Below are 16,679 nucleotides of genomic sequence, written 5' to 3' on the forward strand. Positions count from 1 at the left end.
CCAAATTCTTCGACTCCTAGACAGAATGTGTTAAATTTTGAGGGCTCAAATGAAAGTTTAGAATATAAGGGATTATTTGAGATTAGTTTTATCTAAATATTCTCTCTCCTTTTTGGTTTCATAGCAATTTTAAAAATCGCTCCATTGATGAATCTAGGAAAAATTATAACCATTTAACCGTAAAACAGTGAAATTAATTTCTTTATAATTAAAGAATGATACTTCTCGAACTATAAGGCGAGCTCTTGGACTGTTCAAGAGTTAAATTAAAGCTTCAACTCTCATAAATTTACTCTGCATATTATTCTGATCTTCTATGTAATTCTATTTATTATATGCAATTAATACAATACCTCTTTTTGATTACGTATTTGAAGGGATTCGAAGTATTTCAAAGCATATCAGTAACTGTACATTTATCTATAGTCTGTCCAACGAAACGAGACAGTAAACGGAAACAAAATTTGGTTGCCGCGCTTGCAATTATTGGCTGCCGACTAGTGATATTCGAATTTCACTTCTTCACTGCCTCGTCTCTATAATATATGTAAAAATTTTATTATTGATATTGAAAGTTACATAAAAAGATTTATAGATATTTGATTTTTTTATAATCATTACACAATAGATTAATATAACTATTGTTTCCGTGTAGTTAGTTAATTATTTAATTTCTTTTCTGTTTGGAGATTGTAGAGTGATATCTTGGTTTTGCTTTGGTAATTTATAGAGTAACTGAGGATAAATTTTTGTGATTTTACGTACAGTTCGATGTAAGAGACCTCTGCTGGAACTGTTGTAAAACATAGATTTTAAATTGTTCAACGGTTAATAATATAAGGAAGCGTTTATATACAATGTGAAAGGTAGCGACTTATTCTACGAAAAAAAGAGACGAATGTTTAAGGTGAAATAACTAAAAGCGATCAGAGTGTAAAGAAGATTTATTCCACAAAAATGAACGACACGCGTAATGCGAAAAAAGAGAAAAAGCAGCATATACAAGTCTTTGTCCGTGTCAGGTAATTCCATATTAAACTTAAACTCAAAGTACTTAAACAAAACTTTGTTTTAAAATGCAATTTTATATTGATGTTGCTTTGTTTTATGGTAGGCCAATAAATAATGCTGAGAAAGCCGGGAAATCGGCAACAGTTGTTGATATACCATCTAATAAAGAAGTCGTCATTCGGGAAAGACCTCATGATAAATTTACAAAAAAGTTTACGTTTGACAAAGTATTTGGACCTCATTCAAAGCAGGTGCGTCTTTCAATTAGTATTTAATATTATATAGATAACATTTTAAAAAAGATGAATAATTATTAATAAATTTTTAGATACAAGTATATAATGCAGTTGTCAGTTCTTTGCTGGAAGAAGTTTTGGCTGGATATAATTGCACAGTGTTTGCATATGGACAAACTGGCACTGGAAAGACTTTCACAATGGAAGGAACTGACAATGATCCATCATTACATTGGCAAACAGTTGGTTTAACATTTTCTTTCTACAAATAGTAGTCTTGAAATAGACAACATAAAAGAATATATTATATATTATAATGTATGCATATATATATAAAGATATATATGAATACACACATATATATATGTATATATGTATAAAATTTACAGGATACCACTGCTGGAATCATACCTCGAGCTTTAAGTCACTTATTTGATGAATTGCGCGTATTAGGCGTACAGGAATACTCAGTAAGAGTCAGCTATTTAGAATTATACAACGAGGAAATATTTGATTTATTATCTCCTAGTGAGGATGCTGCTAAAATAAGGTATTTGATTTTTATACCCTTTGTTCATGTATTGCTATTTTCTCAAAATTCTGTATAATGATTTAAAAGGATATATGAAGATCCAACTAAAAAAGGTGCTGTAATAGTACATGGTTTAGAAGAAATGTCAATACATACTAAAAATGAAGTATTTAACATCCTTCAGAAAGGATCAGAAAAACGGCAGACTGCAGCTACTCTGATGAATGATCATTCAAGGTTAAAAAATATTCTGCTTTTATATTTTAAATAGCTATTTATGTCTATTTTATTTCATGAAATTCAATATTAATACTATTTGCGTTTTAGTCGTTCCCATACAATATTTTCTATTACTGTTCATATAAGGGAGAATACTATAGAGGGTGAAGAGCTATTGAAAACAGGAAAACTAAATTTAGTTGATCTAGCTGGTAGTGAGAATGTTGGAAGGTCTGGTGCTGTTGACCGAAGAGCAAGAGAAGCAGGCAATATCAATCAATCTTTATTAACTTTAGGTCGAGTTATAACAGCATTAGCAGAAAAAGCTCCACATGTACCTTATAGGTAAAATTAAGTAATTATTAATAAATTAATATAATTTCTGATAGTTAATTTATAACATACATTCAAATATTGAATTTTCTTGTTTATCTTTTGTGTACAGAGAATCTAAATTAACACGGTTGCTCCAGGAATCATTAGGTGGACGTACAAGAACTTCAATAATTGCTACAATATCTCCTGCTAGTATTAATCTTGAGGAAACCTTGTCAACATTAGATTATGCACATCGTGCTAAAAATATCACAAATCGACCTGAAGTTAATCAAAAATTTTCTAAGAAGGCATTACTTCAAGAATATATTGAAGAAATTGAAAGATTAAAGAAAGATTTAATAGCATGTCGTGAACGAAATGGTATTTATCTAACTCCGGACAGTTACAATGAAATGCAATCTTTGATAGAATTTCAAAGCAAAGAAATAGAGGAAAAATTGAATCATATTAAAGCACTTGAAGAATGTATGAACTCTAAAGAGGTGATTGTTGACCAAAGTTTTATAATTTCTATTATGTTCTTATTGTATTACACAATGCAAAAATCAAAATTATTATTTTAGCGAATATTTAGCGAATTAAAATCAATAACTTCCAAACAAGCAAATGAACTATTAAGTACAAAAAATGAATTGAAAAGCACAGTAAATGCTTTAATGTCAACGTCAACACGCTTGGCAATATCGGAACGAGAAAAAGAGGAACAAAAATTTCTTGTTGAAAAACATGCAAATACTGAAAATATTCTTTTATCACAAGTACAAACAGTTTTAGATGTTGCTGATACAGCCACCTCAGATGTAAATAAACTTCATGATAAAATCTTTCGTAAATTGTAAGCACTTTCTCTCAGATAAAATCCTAAATTTTAGATTATATTTGTGAATTTAAAATTAACATTTTATATTTATAGACAAATAGGACAGCAAAATAAATCTCTTGGACAACAGTTTAAGAACAACATTAAAGAACGAATCCAAAAAATTGAAGCTGATATTGCATCGCATACCAAAAATTTAATGCAATTCTCTACATCTATGAAGGATCATATTGGTAAGTAGAATATTCAGTAGAAATATTGAATTTTGTAAGTAAATACTTACTATTTTGCTTCTTTAGAAGCGCAAAGTGTATCAGTTAGCGAGGACATTGGAAAGGCGATTCAAGTTATGTCCCAAGATCTTGTTAATTTTAAACAAAATATTATCAATGAGTTGATGAAAAATATGAATGATTCTGTATGTAACAAAATACAATTAATATTTTTATTATGAAATTCATCAAATTAAAATATTTATTTTTTAGTATTTAAGGCATCAACAGTGGTTGGGAAATAAAAGTGAAAATGTTACAGCTATGACTAATATAAAAATTAGTATGTTAAATAATATTTCTTCCCATATTGTACAAAAATTTCATCAGTTACTGGAGAATAAACTAGCTGAAGGTTTGCAAGCGCTAAACACTGATATTTCTCAAAATATTGATAACTTAATAGAATCTACAAAAGAATCCATGACATCAATTTCTAAATGTTCAACTGAAAAGCGGGTTCGCTTAAATAACGATATGTTAGAAATTAGAGAACATATTGAAAATATTCGACAGGGTCAAAAGGATATTATCGAGAAACGGACAAATTTTGCAAAGGTACGTTACTTTAAAAAAAGGACTATATTGTTGCAGTCCTGATATTGTCTACTTGCAGATGATGGACGATTTGCAACGTTGTTTTAATGAGGTACAAAAGGAGCAGGAAGAGAATCATTTTTCAATATGCAATATATTAGACAATATTGATGAAACTTGTAGAACTATAAATAATCAAGCTTCAGATACTTGCAAAATAAAGACAGAAAAACAAAATGATTTGCAAGAAAGATTTCGAAGTGATCTAGAAATAGTAAAAAAGGTAGTTGTTGAAGGAACAGATAAGGTAAAAAATACTGAATTTCTTAGGAAAGCAGATTCCCTATTGTACAATATTATGAGGTAATTTGATATTCATTTCTTTTGATAGTCTCGATTGTTGAACGAAAGCGCTATAGCACAAGGTAAAATATCAATAGATCAGTTCCAATCGAACATAAATAAGAATTGTGATACATTAATGAGTTTTAAAAATTGCGTGGAAAATAATATTACGGAAATGCAGCAAAAGATGGCGAAAGATAAAAGCTTTATTTTGTCAGCAATCAATGTAAGTTGGCACCTAAAATTGTTAAAGTTATTTCAATTCTCATTTTATTTTTAATATTATGGTTTTCAGGATATGTATATGAAAGTTTATACCACTAGCAATGAACATATAAAATGTTTTGATGATTGTAAAATGGCATTTATGACTGTATTTACAGAAATGAGTAAAAAGCTTGAGAGTGAAAATATTAATGCAGAAAATGTGAATAGCAAAAGTATTTTAGAAATGCAAGAAATACTTGATCAAGTTGACAAATTCTTTACAGAAGATTTATATCGCGATAATCCAACAGGTATGATCAATTATTCACTAGTATTTATACTATTGTTATATATATTGCATGTATATCCATAATTTTGAAAAATTATTTGTTTAACTGAAATTAAATAGGTTTAACTCCTGCAAAGAAGGATTTTCAGTATTCTAAAAAGCTTATTAAAACCTCTCCACATGAACGACTACTTAAAAGGTATAGAGAAACACTTAAAGATATTGAAGATACAGAGAATGAGGTAAGTTTGGATATACAGTACTTTTAATATAAATTTAATAAAATATTTTGCTTATTGTATATATCTCCATTAGCCTGTAATACCACTGAATACATCTACAAAACAAGCTGTAGATACAAGCTGAGAAATAACCTTCGAAGAAATTATAACGTCGTATGTAGTATGTGGAAATTTATTAATTATGAATTTTTAAATTTTATAACCATAAATACTTTATAACCAATGCGACAAAATAAAATTGAACATATGTATATTAAAATAGTAAACGTAATATTTAATTAAATCTTTTTATAAACCTTTATTTCTTCCTTATTTTATTGAATTTACTTTTAGTTTATACAAACGGATTCATAGGTAGTATCTGCAGTAATTCATAATAATTTTTATTAGTTTGATAACGTTTTCCAAAGAGTAATCTTTATAAAATATAATGCACTGTATCAAAACAAGTATAAAATTTTTTAGTTCAATATGTTACAAAAACCAATCTTCTCAATGATGTTTGTACATGTATAAATATGCATTTATCACAACATAATTTGTAAAGTATTAATGGATGCGGAGTGGGGCAAATCTTATAATAACGACTACTACGTTATGTGCAGTGACAATTTCATTGACGTAATCTGACAAGCAACGAGATCAATTTCATACTTTGCAATGCGAAGTGTGTGTGATATTAAAAAATGGGTTTCTTGGAAGATACATTCGTGATTCTAATCACACAGGTGGAAATTTATTTCCACTAATATAAATAGATTCTTGCCGGTACTCGTAGATATTACAGAGTTAGGTTATAAGTGATTGATATTTTTATTAAAGGATTGTAACTGTAATATTTATGTTTTTCTATTATACATTATTTTTATTAATAATGCGAATTTCGAAACATATTTACGTTTCATGGATATTGAAATGCAAATTAATAAATTAAATTTTGTGAAATTATTTTAAACTTTCTGTGTAATAGTCGGGTGTTAGCTTTATTAAATTTTTATAACGTACTATGTATTGTTTGTATTAATGTTAATAATTTTATAATAAATGTGCCATTCTGAAATTGTGTAATCTATTTTTAAAATAACAAGTATTGTTAATCTCATCTAGCCAGATTATGTATTATCAGACCTAATTAGTTTATTTTTATCTTTTTATGTATTTGTATTGCATATTGCAGATTATTTTCTTCTTGGGAGGATGGGTATTTTTTGTAAAAAAATTATTTCGGGATTATGAAGTTCATCACAGATTAGTACAACTAATTTTTTCCACAACATTTTCACTATCTTGTACTATGTTCGAACTAATTATTTTTGAAATAATTGGAGTTCTTGACTCCAGGTAAGTAAATGATTTTTTTTAAATTGAGCATTAATAATATAATGTATATTTAGTTCTAGATATTTTCATTGGAATGTTGGCCTTTATATGCTCCTATTTATGGTAATTGTTTTGATTCCATTTTACATAGCATATTTCATCATTAGCAATATCAGATTTGGTGAGTGTATTTTATAAATATTTACATTAGTATGTAATATTGAACATATTAAACGATCATTTTTTTACAGTAAGACTGAAATTAATAAGGCCATTAACAGTTGTTGTATATCTCTTTTATCTTTACTTGTTTTGGAAAGTGGGAAATCCCTTTCCAATCTTAAGTCCAAAAAAAGGCCTATTATCCATTGAACAAGGTGTTAGTAGAATAGGAGTTATTGGTGTCACTGTTATGGCACTATTGTCAGGATTTGGTGCTGTAAATTATCCATATACTTCAATGGCCTATTTTATGAGACCTGTAACATATGCTGACGTACAGGCTATAGAAAAACGATTATTACAAACAATGGATATGATCGTGGCTAAGAAAAAGAGAATGGCATTAGCTAAGAAGGGAGAAGTTGTAGGGCAAACTGAAGCTAGATCTCGACTTTGGGGGATGTTTGGTCCTTTAAGTGGTACTAAAAGTAATCAGGAAAGTATGTATTACATTCTTTGATATGATTAGGATATAAAATAGTTTTGTTTACATGTACATCTCATGAAATATAATCGCAGGTATTAAACAGTTACAAACTGAAGTTACAGCGTTAGAAGAATTATCTCGGCAATTATTTTTAGAAGCACACGATATTCAAAATGCAAGAGAACGTTTAGAATGGGCTGCTACTTGGCAGGGGAAATATTTTAATGTTTTAGGGTACTTTTTCTCTGTGTATTGTACTTGGAAAATATTCATTGTAAGCATCTATACAATAGAATTGTATAAAAAATTATAGATTTGAAGTCTATGTTTTCTTCTAGTCAACAATTAATATTGTTTTCGATCGCGTGGGCAAGAAAGATCCCGTAACTAGAGCAATTGAAATTGCAGTACACTGGATTGGTTTTGATATCGATGTTACATTTTGGTCTCAACACATTTCCTTCTATCTTGTTGGTTGTATTGTATTAACATCAATTCGTGGTTTATTACTAACACTCACGAAGGTATGTTTGAAGCAGATATTTTTTGTATTATTTCGAAAACATTTAGAAGTTTGAAAATATCTATTAAATACTGATTATTCTGTTATTTCAGTTTTTTTACGCGATATCAAGCAGCAAATCATCGAATATTATCGTACTTATACTTGCTCAAATAATGGTAAGATTATTTTATTTGATATGGATAAAAGTTTATTGCTTTTTTGATGATATAATTATGTGTTTTTTGTAGGGTATGTATTTTGTGTCATCTGTGCTTCTAATGCGAATGAATATGCCTGCGGAATATCGGATTATAATAACTCAAGTTTTAGGAGAATTGCAATTTAATTTTTATCATAGGTGGTTTGACGTTATATTTTTGGTATCTGCATTATCATCAATAGTATTTTTATATTTAGCTCATAAACAAGCGCCTGCAGAACGTATTTAATTTAATAAAACATCTTTTTACGATGAAAATAAAAAATTTCTTTGTAATTTCATGTTTACAGCTCCTTTGATTACATTTTTGCAACAAAATAAGTTTGTTTAACGAAATAAGAAATAAACAACATCATGTAGAACTAAAAATTAATTATAAAATATATGAACATAAAACTTAATGTATTAAGTATTTAAATATTTATTCATAGGAACATATTTAATGTTCCTACCTCTAATATGTACTTACATATGATAATGCTCCTATATATGTTTTGTCCAAATTAACATGCATAATTATAAACTTTACACGTTAAGTAATAGTTTTACATTCTCTATTGTTTAATTAATTCAAAGTAATCTTTAATTTGGTGAAATATCTGATATATATATCATTTACATTAATTCTATGTTGTATTTATCTCGTTACGGTATATAATGGCATTTTGATCACACATAGCTAATAAAAATACGTGAATAATAGAAAATTGGCATTAATGTATGATTACTGAGTCTATGATGAGTAAACTTCTAATGGATCAATTCGATAGACCATTCTTCTCCCATATTTACACCTGGCTTACGCACGGTTAATACATTATTGTTTGGATTGTATTTAGTCTCCAAATTAACCTTTGCCATACCTAAAACATAAATAATTCGTAATTTAATTATGATGTTAAATGATACGTTTTTGAATTGAATTAGGATGATACATACTGCGTGAATTTAATATAGCAGATTTAACACCTTTAGGTGGATTTGCAATATCTACCCTTTCCAACCAGCTTTCTGTCTGATATGAAGATAATTTGTCGATAAATGTAGAAGTTAATTTATTTTTTTCAAAATTAAGTCTTAAATACAAGTATTTTCCATGACGATATTCAAAGCTAGATTCATCATCGATGTACAATGTGCCATTAGCTTTACCCGCAGAATCTGTGGTAACTATCAAAGTATAGGGATCATTTTTCATTGCTACTGTACTACGACGTATTCTCATTTTACGTGGAACGATAGAGCCGCCTCTTTGGAATACCGGAATTTTATGAAGCGTCACCGGAATATTAACTAAGCCTGGTCGGTAATATGGTTGCATGGTATCAACGTCATACCAAATTACTGTGCCTTCTCCAGGGAAATATACGTTAACATCTGTAACTGATGGTTGAAAGACCGGGCGTACAAGTATAGAGTCACCGATTAATATTTCATCATCGATAGCATATGTCTCAGTTTCACTTGGATAATGAGCCCATAAAGGTCGCACTACCGGAGTGCCATTTATTTCATGTTCTCGGAAAAGTGTATACCATAATGGTAGATATGAATATCTCATTCTAAAAGCCTCTTTGACGATTTGAAGAGTTTCTTCGTTAAATAACCAAGGTTCGCGCCGTTTAGTTTCAATATGAGAGTGCTGACGATAAAAGGGAAGCCAGGCACCAGCTTGATTCCATCTAATGAACAGTTCAGAGTCTGGATTTTTGAAGAAACCAGCAATATCTGCTCCACAGAATGACATTCCAGAAACGGCTAAAGAGAGGCACATTGGATAACTTACACGTAGGTGATCCCACTCGCCTGTATTATCGCCAGTCCACATAGCTGTATAACGTTGTGAACCAGCGAAGAAAGATCTCACAAGTGTAAATGGCCGTAGTGAGCCTTCTGATCTTCTAAATAAAGCTTCATATGTAGCCATAGACAAAAGAAGTCCATTAATATTGTGAACACTTCTATGCTCCCAACCACCATAATGGATCACATCTTTAGGCATAGTTACTTCGGGACCATTAAATACGCTTGGTTCGTTCATATCATTCCAGATGTACACATCATTAGTGGTACCATGGAATTTATCTAAACTATATTGACTGATATAATATTCTCGTACCGCTGGATCGAAAAAGTCTAAATACGAGGATGATCCTGGCCAACACCAACCCTCGTAGTCTTTTCCATCTCTTGTTTTAATGTAATAACCCATTTTTGTGGCATCATTATGCAAAAAGTAACCAGGATCACGTTTAATATGTGGATCAATAATTACAACCAATTTTCTACCTTTTGCAGTTAAATTATGCACCATTTCAATAGGATTTGGAAATTTTCGCCCGTCCCAAGTAAAATATTTTTTACTGTCGGTGTACTCGATATCGAGCCACATAACATCCAAAGGTAAATCATGTGTATCAAAATTTTCTGCTACTTGTATAACATCATCTTGATCGTTGTAATTCCAACGACTTTGATGATAGCCTAAAGTAAACATTTGAGGTAATGGTGCTGTACCCGTTAAAGTTGTGTACTGTTTAAATACATCCAGAGGTTTAGGACCTAACATAAAGAACACATCTATTACACCAGCTTCTGACATGAAATGAGCATCCACTTGTGATTTTTTAGCAGATCGAGATACAAAGTTTACAATGCTTTCTACGACATTATTGTCTGCACTTGATAAAATATCGACCCACGTTTCTGCAGCATTATGCCAGAAGATACCAGTTGTTCTTTCTTTACCATGAGCATAGAGAACAGGTATTGCTCCATAAAGTGACATTTTTTCATTGACTTCATATTCAAATACATCTAAATTGTATAATCTGTAAGGATCAGCCTGTTTTGTAGATTTTAGAGCAAAGGAATCTGCATGTTCTGGTACACCATATGCGTGTTCAGCACCAGGAAAGCTGAAGTCCAAAGCAATTGCTTCTGGGCCAAAAGGTTTTGAGTCATGATGAGTTTTAAAACTTTCCTCCCAAGCGCCTGGATCATCATCTGCACCATCACCTGGACCATCACTATTGCTATTTATTTCAGCATTTTCAGCATTTTCTTCTTGTTCTGGTTTCCTGTTAATCATTATTAAAAAATGTCATTAATTATGTATATTTAATAATTAGGCATAATATATCAAAAGCAACTTTATGAGGCATACTTAGGTTTTGTACGATAATGTTCAAATCTCATAAGACCTCTTGCATTTGCAGACACAACCAATATATTCTGAGAGTATAAATCCACTCTAAATGGACTAGTATATAAAATAACTTTGTTTTCTCCGCTTGTTATAGTTATATGATCTGTAGTTTTTTCAATTAAATTTAATTTAGATACTTGTGGTTGATCCTGAAGAGCATATTCAGGCTCATATCTGTCACGCAATGGATTTTTTTCATTGATATGGAGTCTAAATGTATTATCTTTTAATGCAGTTAATTGCAATATATAAAGAACTCTTGTATCCTTATTAAACAAGTCTATACTTATACTGGATTCATTTTGAGTTAAAGTATTTGTTAAAAGTTGATATGGTGTTTTTCCAGGCTCAACTTTTCTGCAACGTCTAATAATATTGATATAGTATTAATATTAGTAGCATAATTAGTTACATTCTCAGAAATGATAGACAGTATTGGAAACTTACCTGCAAAAGCTACTCTGTTCGCATGTTTTAAATACATCTCTATTAACTGCATCGATAAGGAGGAAAGAACAGACTAATAGAAATAGTAATCCCAATCTACAATATAAAATATTAAGCTCATAAAATTTTCTGTTATGAAAAATACTCTAATTTGTTAATATCAATTACGTTTTATTCCTGAACAATAGCGGAAAGAACATTATTATGTATTTTGTTATTTGTTATTGTTGCTTTTGTAATACACTTAATTGTATTCTCATTTTACGTTAAAACGGCCTCCTGTTTTTAATGACTCTGAACAGATAATAACATTTTTATAAACAAATTAAACAGAGAAAAGTAATGCTGCGTGCCGAATCAAATCACGGTATTATCATGGACACGTCAGCGTAATCATGATTGGATTATAAAAGTAAATACATAAAGAAGCCTAATTTGTTATTTTGTACAAGCAAGACGAATTAAGTGCGGAATGATTTATAGAGTGATGTATTCCGCTCATGAAGAATTAACTTCGTTTTTTGAAGGTTAAAAGGCCGAAAGTAAGTAACTTACCGCACGTATGAGGCCATGTTGAAAAGTGATTTTTGTCACAGATGAGATATAAAATAGACTCATCACCTTATGGGACTGGGTATTCCACGTTCTGAAATACCGATTGCGCAAAAAATCAGAAATTTCGTTATGCTACAAAGTAGGTTTAACTAACATATGTTGATGGGATATAAAATAGGTCTGATATGTAATCAGAGATGAGAAATGAAGATCCTTTTACCTATAATATGATTTCTGTATTTTCTGTAGCAAATCGCAGATTTTTCTGAAGTCGGTATTTCAGAACGTGAGACACGTAGCTTCATATAATGTCATATCTATTCTATATTTAGACAATGGTTATACCATCTACGTTTCAGAGCGGCAAGTTTAGGAATTGTTCAGGATTCTCTATATTTTGTCTCGAATTGGGAAATATCATTATTTATTATCTATTGTAAAATATATTTGAAAAGTTATAAAGGAGGAAAGAATATTCAACACAGCAAAGTTATATTTCTTCCTTCGATGCATGAAATTAACTGATCAAAGAATAGATTAATCATGGCCAGGTCTATAAAGGTAATTATGATTCGTACATTTTATATAACATCGCACATTCAGTTTATTTGAATTACAAGAGTAATGCATTCAGTCGGCAGGGAAAATACAGTCCTATATAACTATATATTACATAATATAGAAGTTTGGCACTCGGATCGATTCATTTTGGGGATGTAAAAAAGCCTAACTGTTCGTTTCTAGCATATTCATTAATCAACACACGTATCTCTGTTAAAAACGTTTTCTTATCTCTCTTTGCCACACGATTGGAACTATCATATTAATGCATATGCTGCGAATTTGTGAAACAGTGTCTTCTATTTAGGAGTGTATATATTTCATATATTTATATATAATAATAATAATAATTATCGTTATTATTATCATTATCACTATATTAACATCGACGTTAGAGCATTTTCTTAATCATACGTTTCCTAGGGTTTTTATAGAAATCGTGGTTAAGGTCACTGTGAGTTTGCGCAGCCCTAAGAGACATAACGTTTAAATATCTGTCGAAAAATCGGCGAGCGCGCGAATCAACAAGTTGATATCGATTGATCGAGCGATATATTAATTTATTATAATACTGAAGAAAATGTGTGTATCTCTCATTGTTGTGCGTTCTGTACGCCGGTCGATAATTTACGAATACGGTACAATAAAATTTGTCGTTGCTGTTGGAAAATTGATTCACGATAAATTTTTCAACGTCATAGAGTATTCACATAAGAGGATTCATGTTCGATCGACAAGTTTCAATGAACTTAACCTTCACGACGTCGACGAGATAAATCTTGGTAGGTATAAAGAAAATGATATCATTATTTTTGTAGGGATAGAAAAAGATTTTTTATACATATTTTTCGAGTTATCTTTTGTTGCCGAATTTCAATTTGGCAATAGAAATTGCAAATCTTTTTGTTTCTATATGTACATATATGGGAAGATTTTGCTCGAAAGGTAAGATGGTGTATCGGAAAGAAACGGGAGCGACCTCAAGTGATATAATGACAATTAAAAAATTCGACGTTGTACGATGTGGAATAGTAGAAATCGCGGGAATCGTGTAAAAAGATATGTGCGAAAACTCGAGTGTTTCTGGTTGTACTGCATGCTTTGAATGTGCATATTTTTTTTAGAAAAGTCGCGAATATTTTTATATATTCGTCATATGTGTATATAAATCGGAAATACGCAGTCGGTTTTGTAGTCTTTTTCTTTACAAAACTTTTTCAAGTAAATACATATGTATAATGTTTCGCGTCTGATAATACCTCTAAGTACTCCCGGTGTTCTCGAGTTAATATTTCCGTGACATTTACCCTCGATATTTTATTGAGTGTATGTAACAGTGACGGGTTTCTTTTTAGTTTTCACAGAGAAACAATAATTTTGTGTCGACGAAGACAAGTGTCACCATGAAGCATCGAAGGAGAAGTATCCCGAGTGACGTAGATTTGGCTGAGAGCAGACGAGTTTCGAAAACGATCTCGATTGAATTAAAGAGCATCGTTTTGAACCTGGACATCCAACCGGGGAAAGACAGCGAAATCGACATCGTGCAGGCCTCGTGGAAAAATTCTTACAAGAATCGATAATATCTTAGGCACATTCGATCCATAATAGCGATGATAGTCTTGGGTTCTTTTAGATTTAACGAATTCACCTTACCCGGAATCGCAAGGACTTTTTTGCAGTACTAACAAGATACATCGCAAAACATTTTACGTGCAGACCACGCAAAAAGGTATTCTTTCACTAGGTATTCGATTATATGTATACTTAGCGTTCTTGTTGGAGACTATGATGTAAAAAAGAAAACGAAAAAGTTGATGGAAACTCTGATGCTCGACATATTGTTAACGACAATGTACTTACAATTTTAGTATTTACGGAGTATGAATAACCGTTAACTGATAGCAACGTAATCGAGTACATGTTCTTATCGACGCTTCGATTACGCATGAGCGTGTCGGGAAAAGAGTTTCCGTCAATGTTTTGGTATAAAATCGAGGCTTTCGGTAATACTCCCATCTCGCAGAGTCAATTATTATCTTTAGGCACATTAAGACCATAGTTAATCGACGATTAGTCTCAAGGTTTTGTAACAAAAACAGTCTTCAGGTTTGAGAAAGTGTTACGGCCTGTTTCGCTTTAATCGCGAACAGCCCTCCTTTTGCTAGACCCAATATTGATTTCTTCTTAACAAGGGGTTGTTGGTCCTCTGCGTGGTGGCCGATTGACAAGGTAGATCGGACGTGTCGAAGCTGCTCCATTCGTCCCCATCCGCGACACCGTACGGATATTTCGCTGAAACGTCCACTTCGGATCCTGTGATACTTTCCAATGGACTTAAAGGTATCACCTTGCATTGAGGTAGGGTGGACGTCATCGTCGGTAGAACCGGTAACGGTGTACTGGCTGCAACGCTATTGTGATCGTTGGCGTAACGCTTCACATGAGGTGTCACAGGCATTAAATGATCCGGAGGTCTTGGAAGGGGCATTACACCCACCGCTGGAGTTGGTTCTGGTTTTTCTTCTTCGGCATGTTTGTATTTGTTATGCCTACACCTGATGGTAATGATCACCACTACACCGAGCAAAAATACGCCAAGAAGCATTCCTAGGATTAACAGGTAGTCGTTGCTCATATTGGGTGCGATCGCCATTTCACCTTCGTGACCCACCGGATCCATCGGGCCACCCAGCGTCATATTATAGTCGTCCATGTCGAGTTTCACGCGAAACTCGAACTCACCTACGGCTGGTTGAAAGATAGAGGCCGCTAAGATGAACACGAAGCTATCGATTACTCCCTCGTACTCCATCGTTGGAATTTTTCTACAAACCATGTAAATCACACCTGACATCACTTCCTGGTGTGAGAATTTCGTCACTTCTTTTTCTCGAGTTCCACGTTTCTCGCCGGAAGACGAAGAACTTCTGATGATTCTCTTTATCTTACCAAATTTCGGCTTCTTCACGATGGTATATATGGGATTACTGCTCGTTAACTTCGCCAACGGTGTGGCGTCCATATATTGCAACGTTATCCTGGTCTTTTCGCCTGCCAGAGCGATCATAGGGTTCATAATCATCAAGGGTACTATCTTTATTTCAATTCTTATGCGTTTCTGTTCAAATCCGCTCAGTCGTGCGGTTAATTCGAGACTGTCGTTCGATACGGTCATGTCCGTTTGCATGAACATGACGCTTTTCGACAGCAAGTCTGTTTGCTTAAAGCTGGCCGCCGCACCGTCGCGTACGTACAACACCCCGTACTTTGGAATCGCCGTTACTTCGTAAATGACCAAGTCTTGTCTCGCGTTAGTATCGAGCTTTACGTTGCTCTCGGAAATTAGAGCTACGTTCGAGCCTTGTTGCAAGTTCACAGGACCGGGAACGGTAACGTTCAGTTTGATGGGTAAAACGTACACGTTGAACACCGTATACGTTGGATTGAAACGTCCATCCCACACCCTGAAGTAAAAGGAAGCTGCTTGAAGCGGACCATTGTGCTCGTATACCAGTCGATTGGAGTCGACATCGTGCTGAGTGAATTTGTTCACTTGACGAACTTCCGAAATATTTTCGTTGAATGGTAGAAGCAACAGACGACCGTACGTTGGCCTAGATATCACGTCGTATGCGATTTCCTCTGGCGGAGTGTCTGGATCGGTTGTCAACAAGTTCTCCCTAGTTATCGTTTGATTTTGATTTTGCACCACTGTAATGGATGGCGCGTTCGTGATCAATTTGAACGGTTCGTCGTTTACCGGTTCGATTATTACCGGAATGCTGGTGTTGCACAGCAGTATGTGACCAGGGGTCAGGTAAAGAGAAAAATTGATGCGATCTTCCAACGTATCCGAATGATCGTGATAATAAGCAATTTTTCCACCTTCGATTTGTGGCTGGGAGAAAGTGGTGACATTTAAATCTGGAAGAATCATCACGTGGCCGTGGCTAGGTTGACTGACCAGTCTCGAGAGCACCGCCGGATTCTCGATACCAGCGTGAGTTTGAAGAAACGACACGATTCCGCTGATGTTCATGATGACTTGAGCCGAACCACCTTCTTCCACTCTCACGTTCTTCACGGATACGTATCTGTCTAATCCGCCACTGGAGACTGAAATATCTATTTGAAACATCTGCAACAGAAAACATATACAACA

At 32.7% G+C, this 16,679-nt stretch overlaps 4 protein-coding genes across 10 annotated transcripts in view; 2 read left to right on the forward strand and 2 right to left on the reverse strand.

The window, feature by feature from the left end:
• Positions 1-648: 648 nt before the first annotated feature.
• LOC117239658 (kinesin-like protein Klp61F) lies at positions 649-5,296 on the forward strand. The gene is made up of 16 exons (XM_033505397.1): positions 649-1,022; positions 1,115-1,262; positions 1,340-1,489; positions 1,637-1,797; positions 1,867-2,016; positions 2,107-2,343; positions 2,444-2,819; positions 2,901-3,172; positions 3,251-3,390; positions 3,457-3,575; positions 3,643-3,987; positions 4,046-4,273; positions 4,358-4,537; positions 4,607-4,829; positions 4,928-5,049; positions 5,123-5,296. Exons 1-16 carry the CDS (start codon positions 958-960, stop codon positions 5,171-5,173), a joined length of 2,967 nt encoding a protein of 988 aa, XP_033361288.1. The 5' UTR covers positions 649-957; the 3' UTR covers positions 5,174-5,296.
• Positions 5,297-5,575: 279 nt separating this feature from the next.
• On the forward strand, positions 5,576-8,008 carry LOC117239709 (Golgi pH regulator). Of its 4 annotated transcripts, none has more exons than XM_033505516.1 (8): positions 5,576-5,777; positions 6,227-6,390; positions 6,444-6,550; positions 6,621-7,031; positions 7,111-7,292; positions 7,357-7,546; positions 7,634-7,699; positions 7,772-8,008. In XM_033505516.1, the coding sequence occupies exons 1-8, from the start codon at positions 5,736-5,738 to the stop codon at positions 7,867-7,869; spliced, it is 1,260 nt and encodes a 419-aa protein (XP_033361407.1). In that variant the 5' UTR covers positions 5,576-5,735; the 3' UTR covers positions 7,870-8,008. The 4 variants fall into 4 exon arrangements, with proteins under 4 accessions (XP_033361407.1, XP_033361417.1, XP_033361426.1 ...); XM_033505526.1 differs by having other exon boundaries at positions 5,611-5,817; positions 7,357-7,542; positions 7,772-7,978; XM_033505535.1 differs by having other exon boundaries at positions 5,617-5,842; positions 7,357-7,542; positions 7,772-7,978.
• A 139-nt stretch (positions 8,009-8,147) lies between these two features.
• On the reverse strand, positions 8,148-12,055 carry LOC117239666 (neutral alpha-glucosidase AB). 4 transcript variants are annotated; one of them, XM_033505429.1, is made up of 5 exons: positions 11,954-12,055; positions 11,399-11,494; positions 10,910-11,317; positions 8,683-10,823; positions 8,148-8,606 (listed from the first exon to the last, which is right to left on the reverse strand). In XM_033505429.1, the coding sequence occupies exons 1-5, from the start codon at positions 11,968-11,970 to the stop codon at positions 8,494-8,496; spliced, it is 2,775 nt and encodes a 924-aa protein (XP_033361320.1). In that variant the 5' UTR covers positions 11,971-12,055; the 3' UTR covers positions 8,148-8,493. The 4 variants fall into 4 exon arrangements, with proteins under 4 accessions (XP_033361320.1, XP_033361313.1, XP_033361295.1 ...); XM_033505422.1 differs by having other exon boundaries at positions 8,683-10,826; XM_033505404.1 differs by lacking the exon at positions 11,954-12,055 and adding an exon at positions 11,567-11,888 and having other exon boundaries at positions 8,683-10,826.
• Positions 12,056-12,530: 475 nt separating this feature from the next.
• The window catches only part of LOC117239651 (chondroitin sulfate proteoglycan 4), a 29,300-nt gene continuing 25,151 nt past the window's right edge, over positions 12,531-16,679 (reverse strand). Inside the window, exon 11 of the mRNA XM_033505383.1 lies at positions 12,531-16,655. Coding sequence (XP_033361274.1) covers positions 14,679-16,655 — 1,977 coding nt within the window. The 3' untranslated portion in view covers positions 12,531-14,678. The remainder of the gene's footprint in view (positions 16,656-16,679) is intronic.

The sequence above is a fragment of the Bombus vosnesenskii genome, unplaced genomic scaffold (assembly GCF_011952255.1).
Source record: "Bombus vosnesenskii isolate JDL3184/JDL3185 unplaced genomic scaffold, Bvos_JDL3184-5_v1.1 scf7180000013264, whole genome shotgun sequence".
Taxonomy (NCBI): domain Eukaryota; kingdom Metazoa; phylum Arthropoda; class Insecta; order Hymenoptera; family Apidae; genus Bombus; species Bombus vosnesenskii.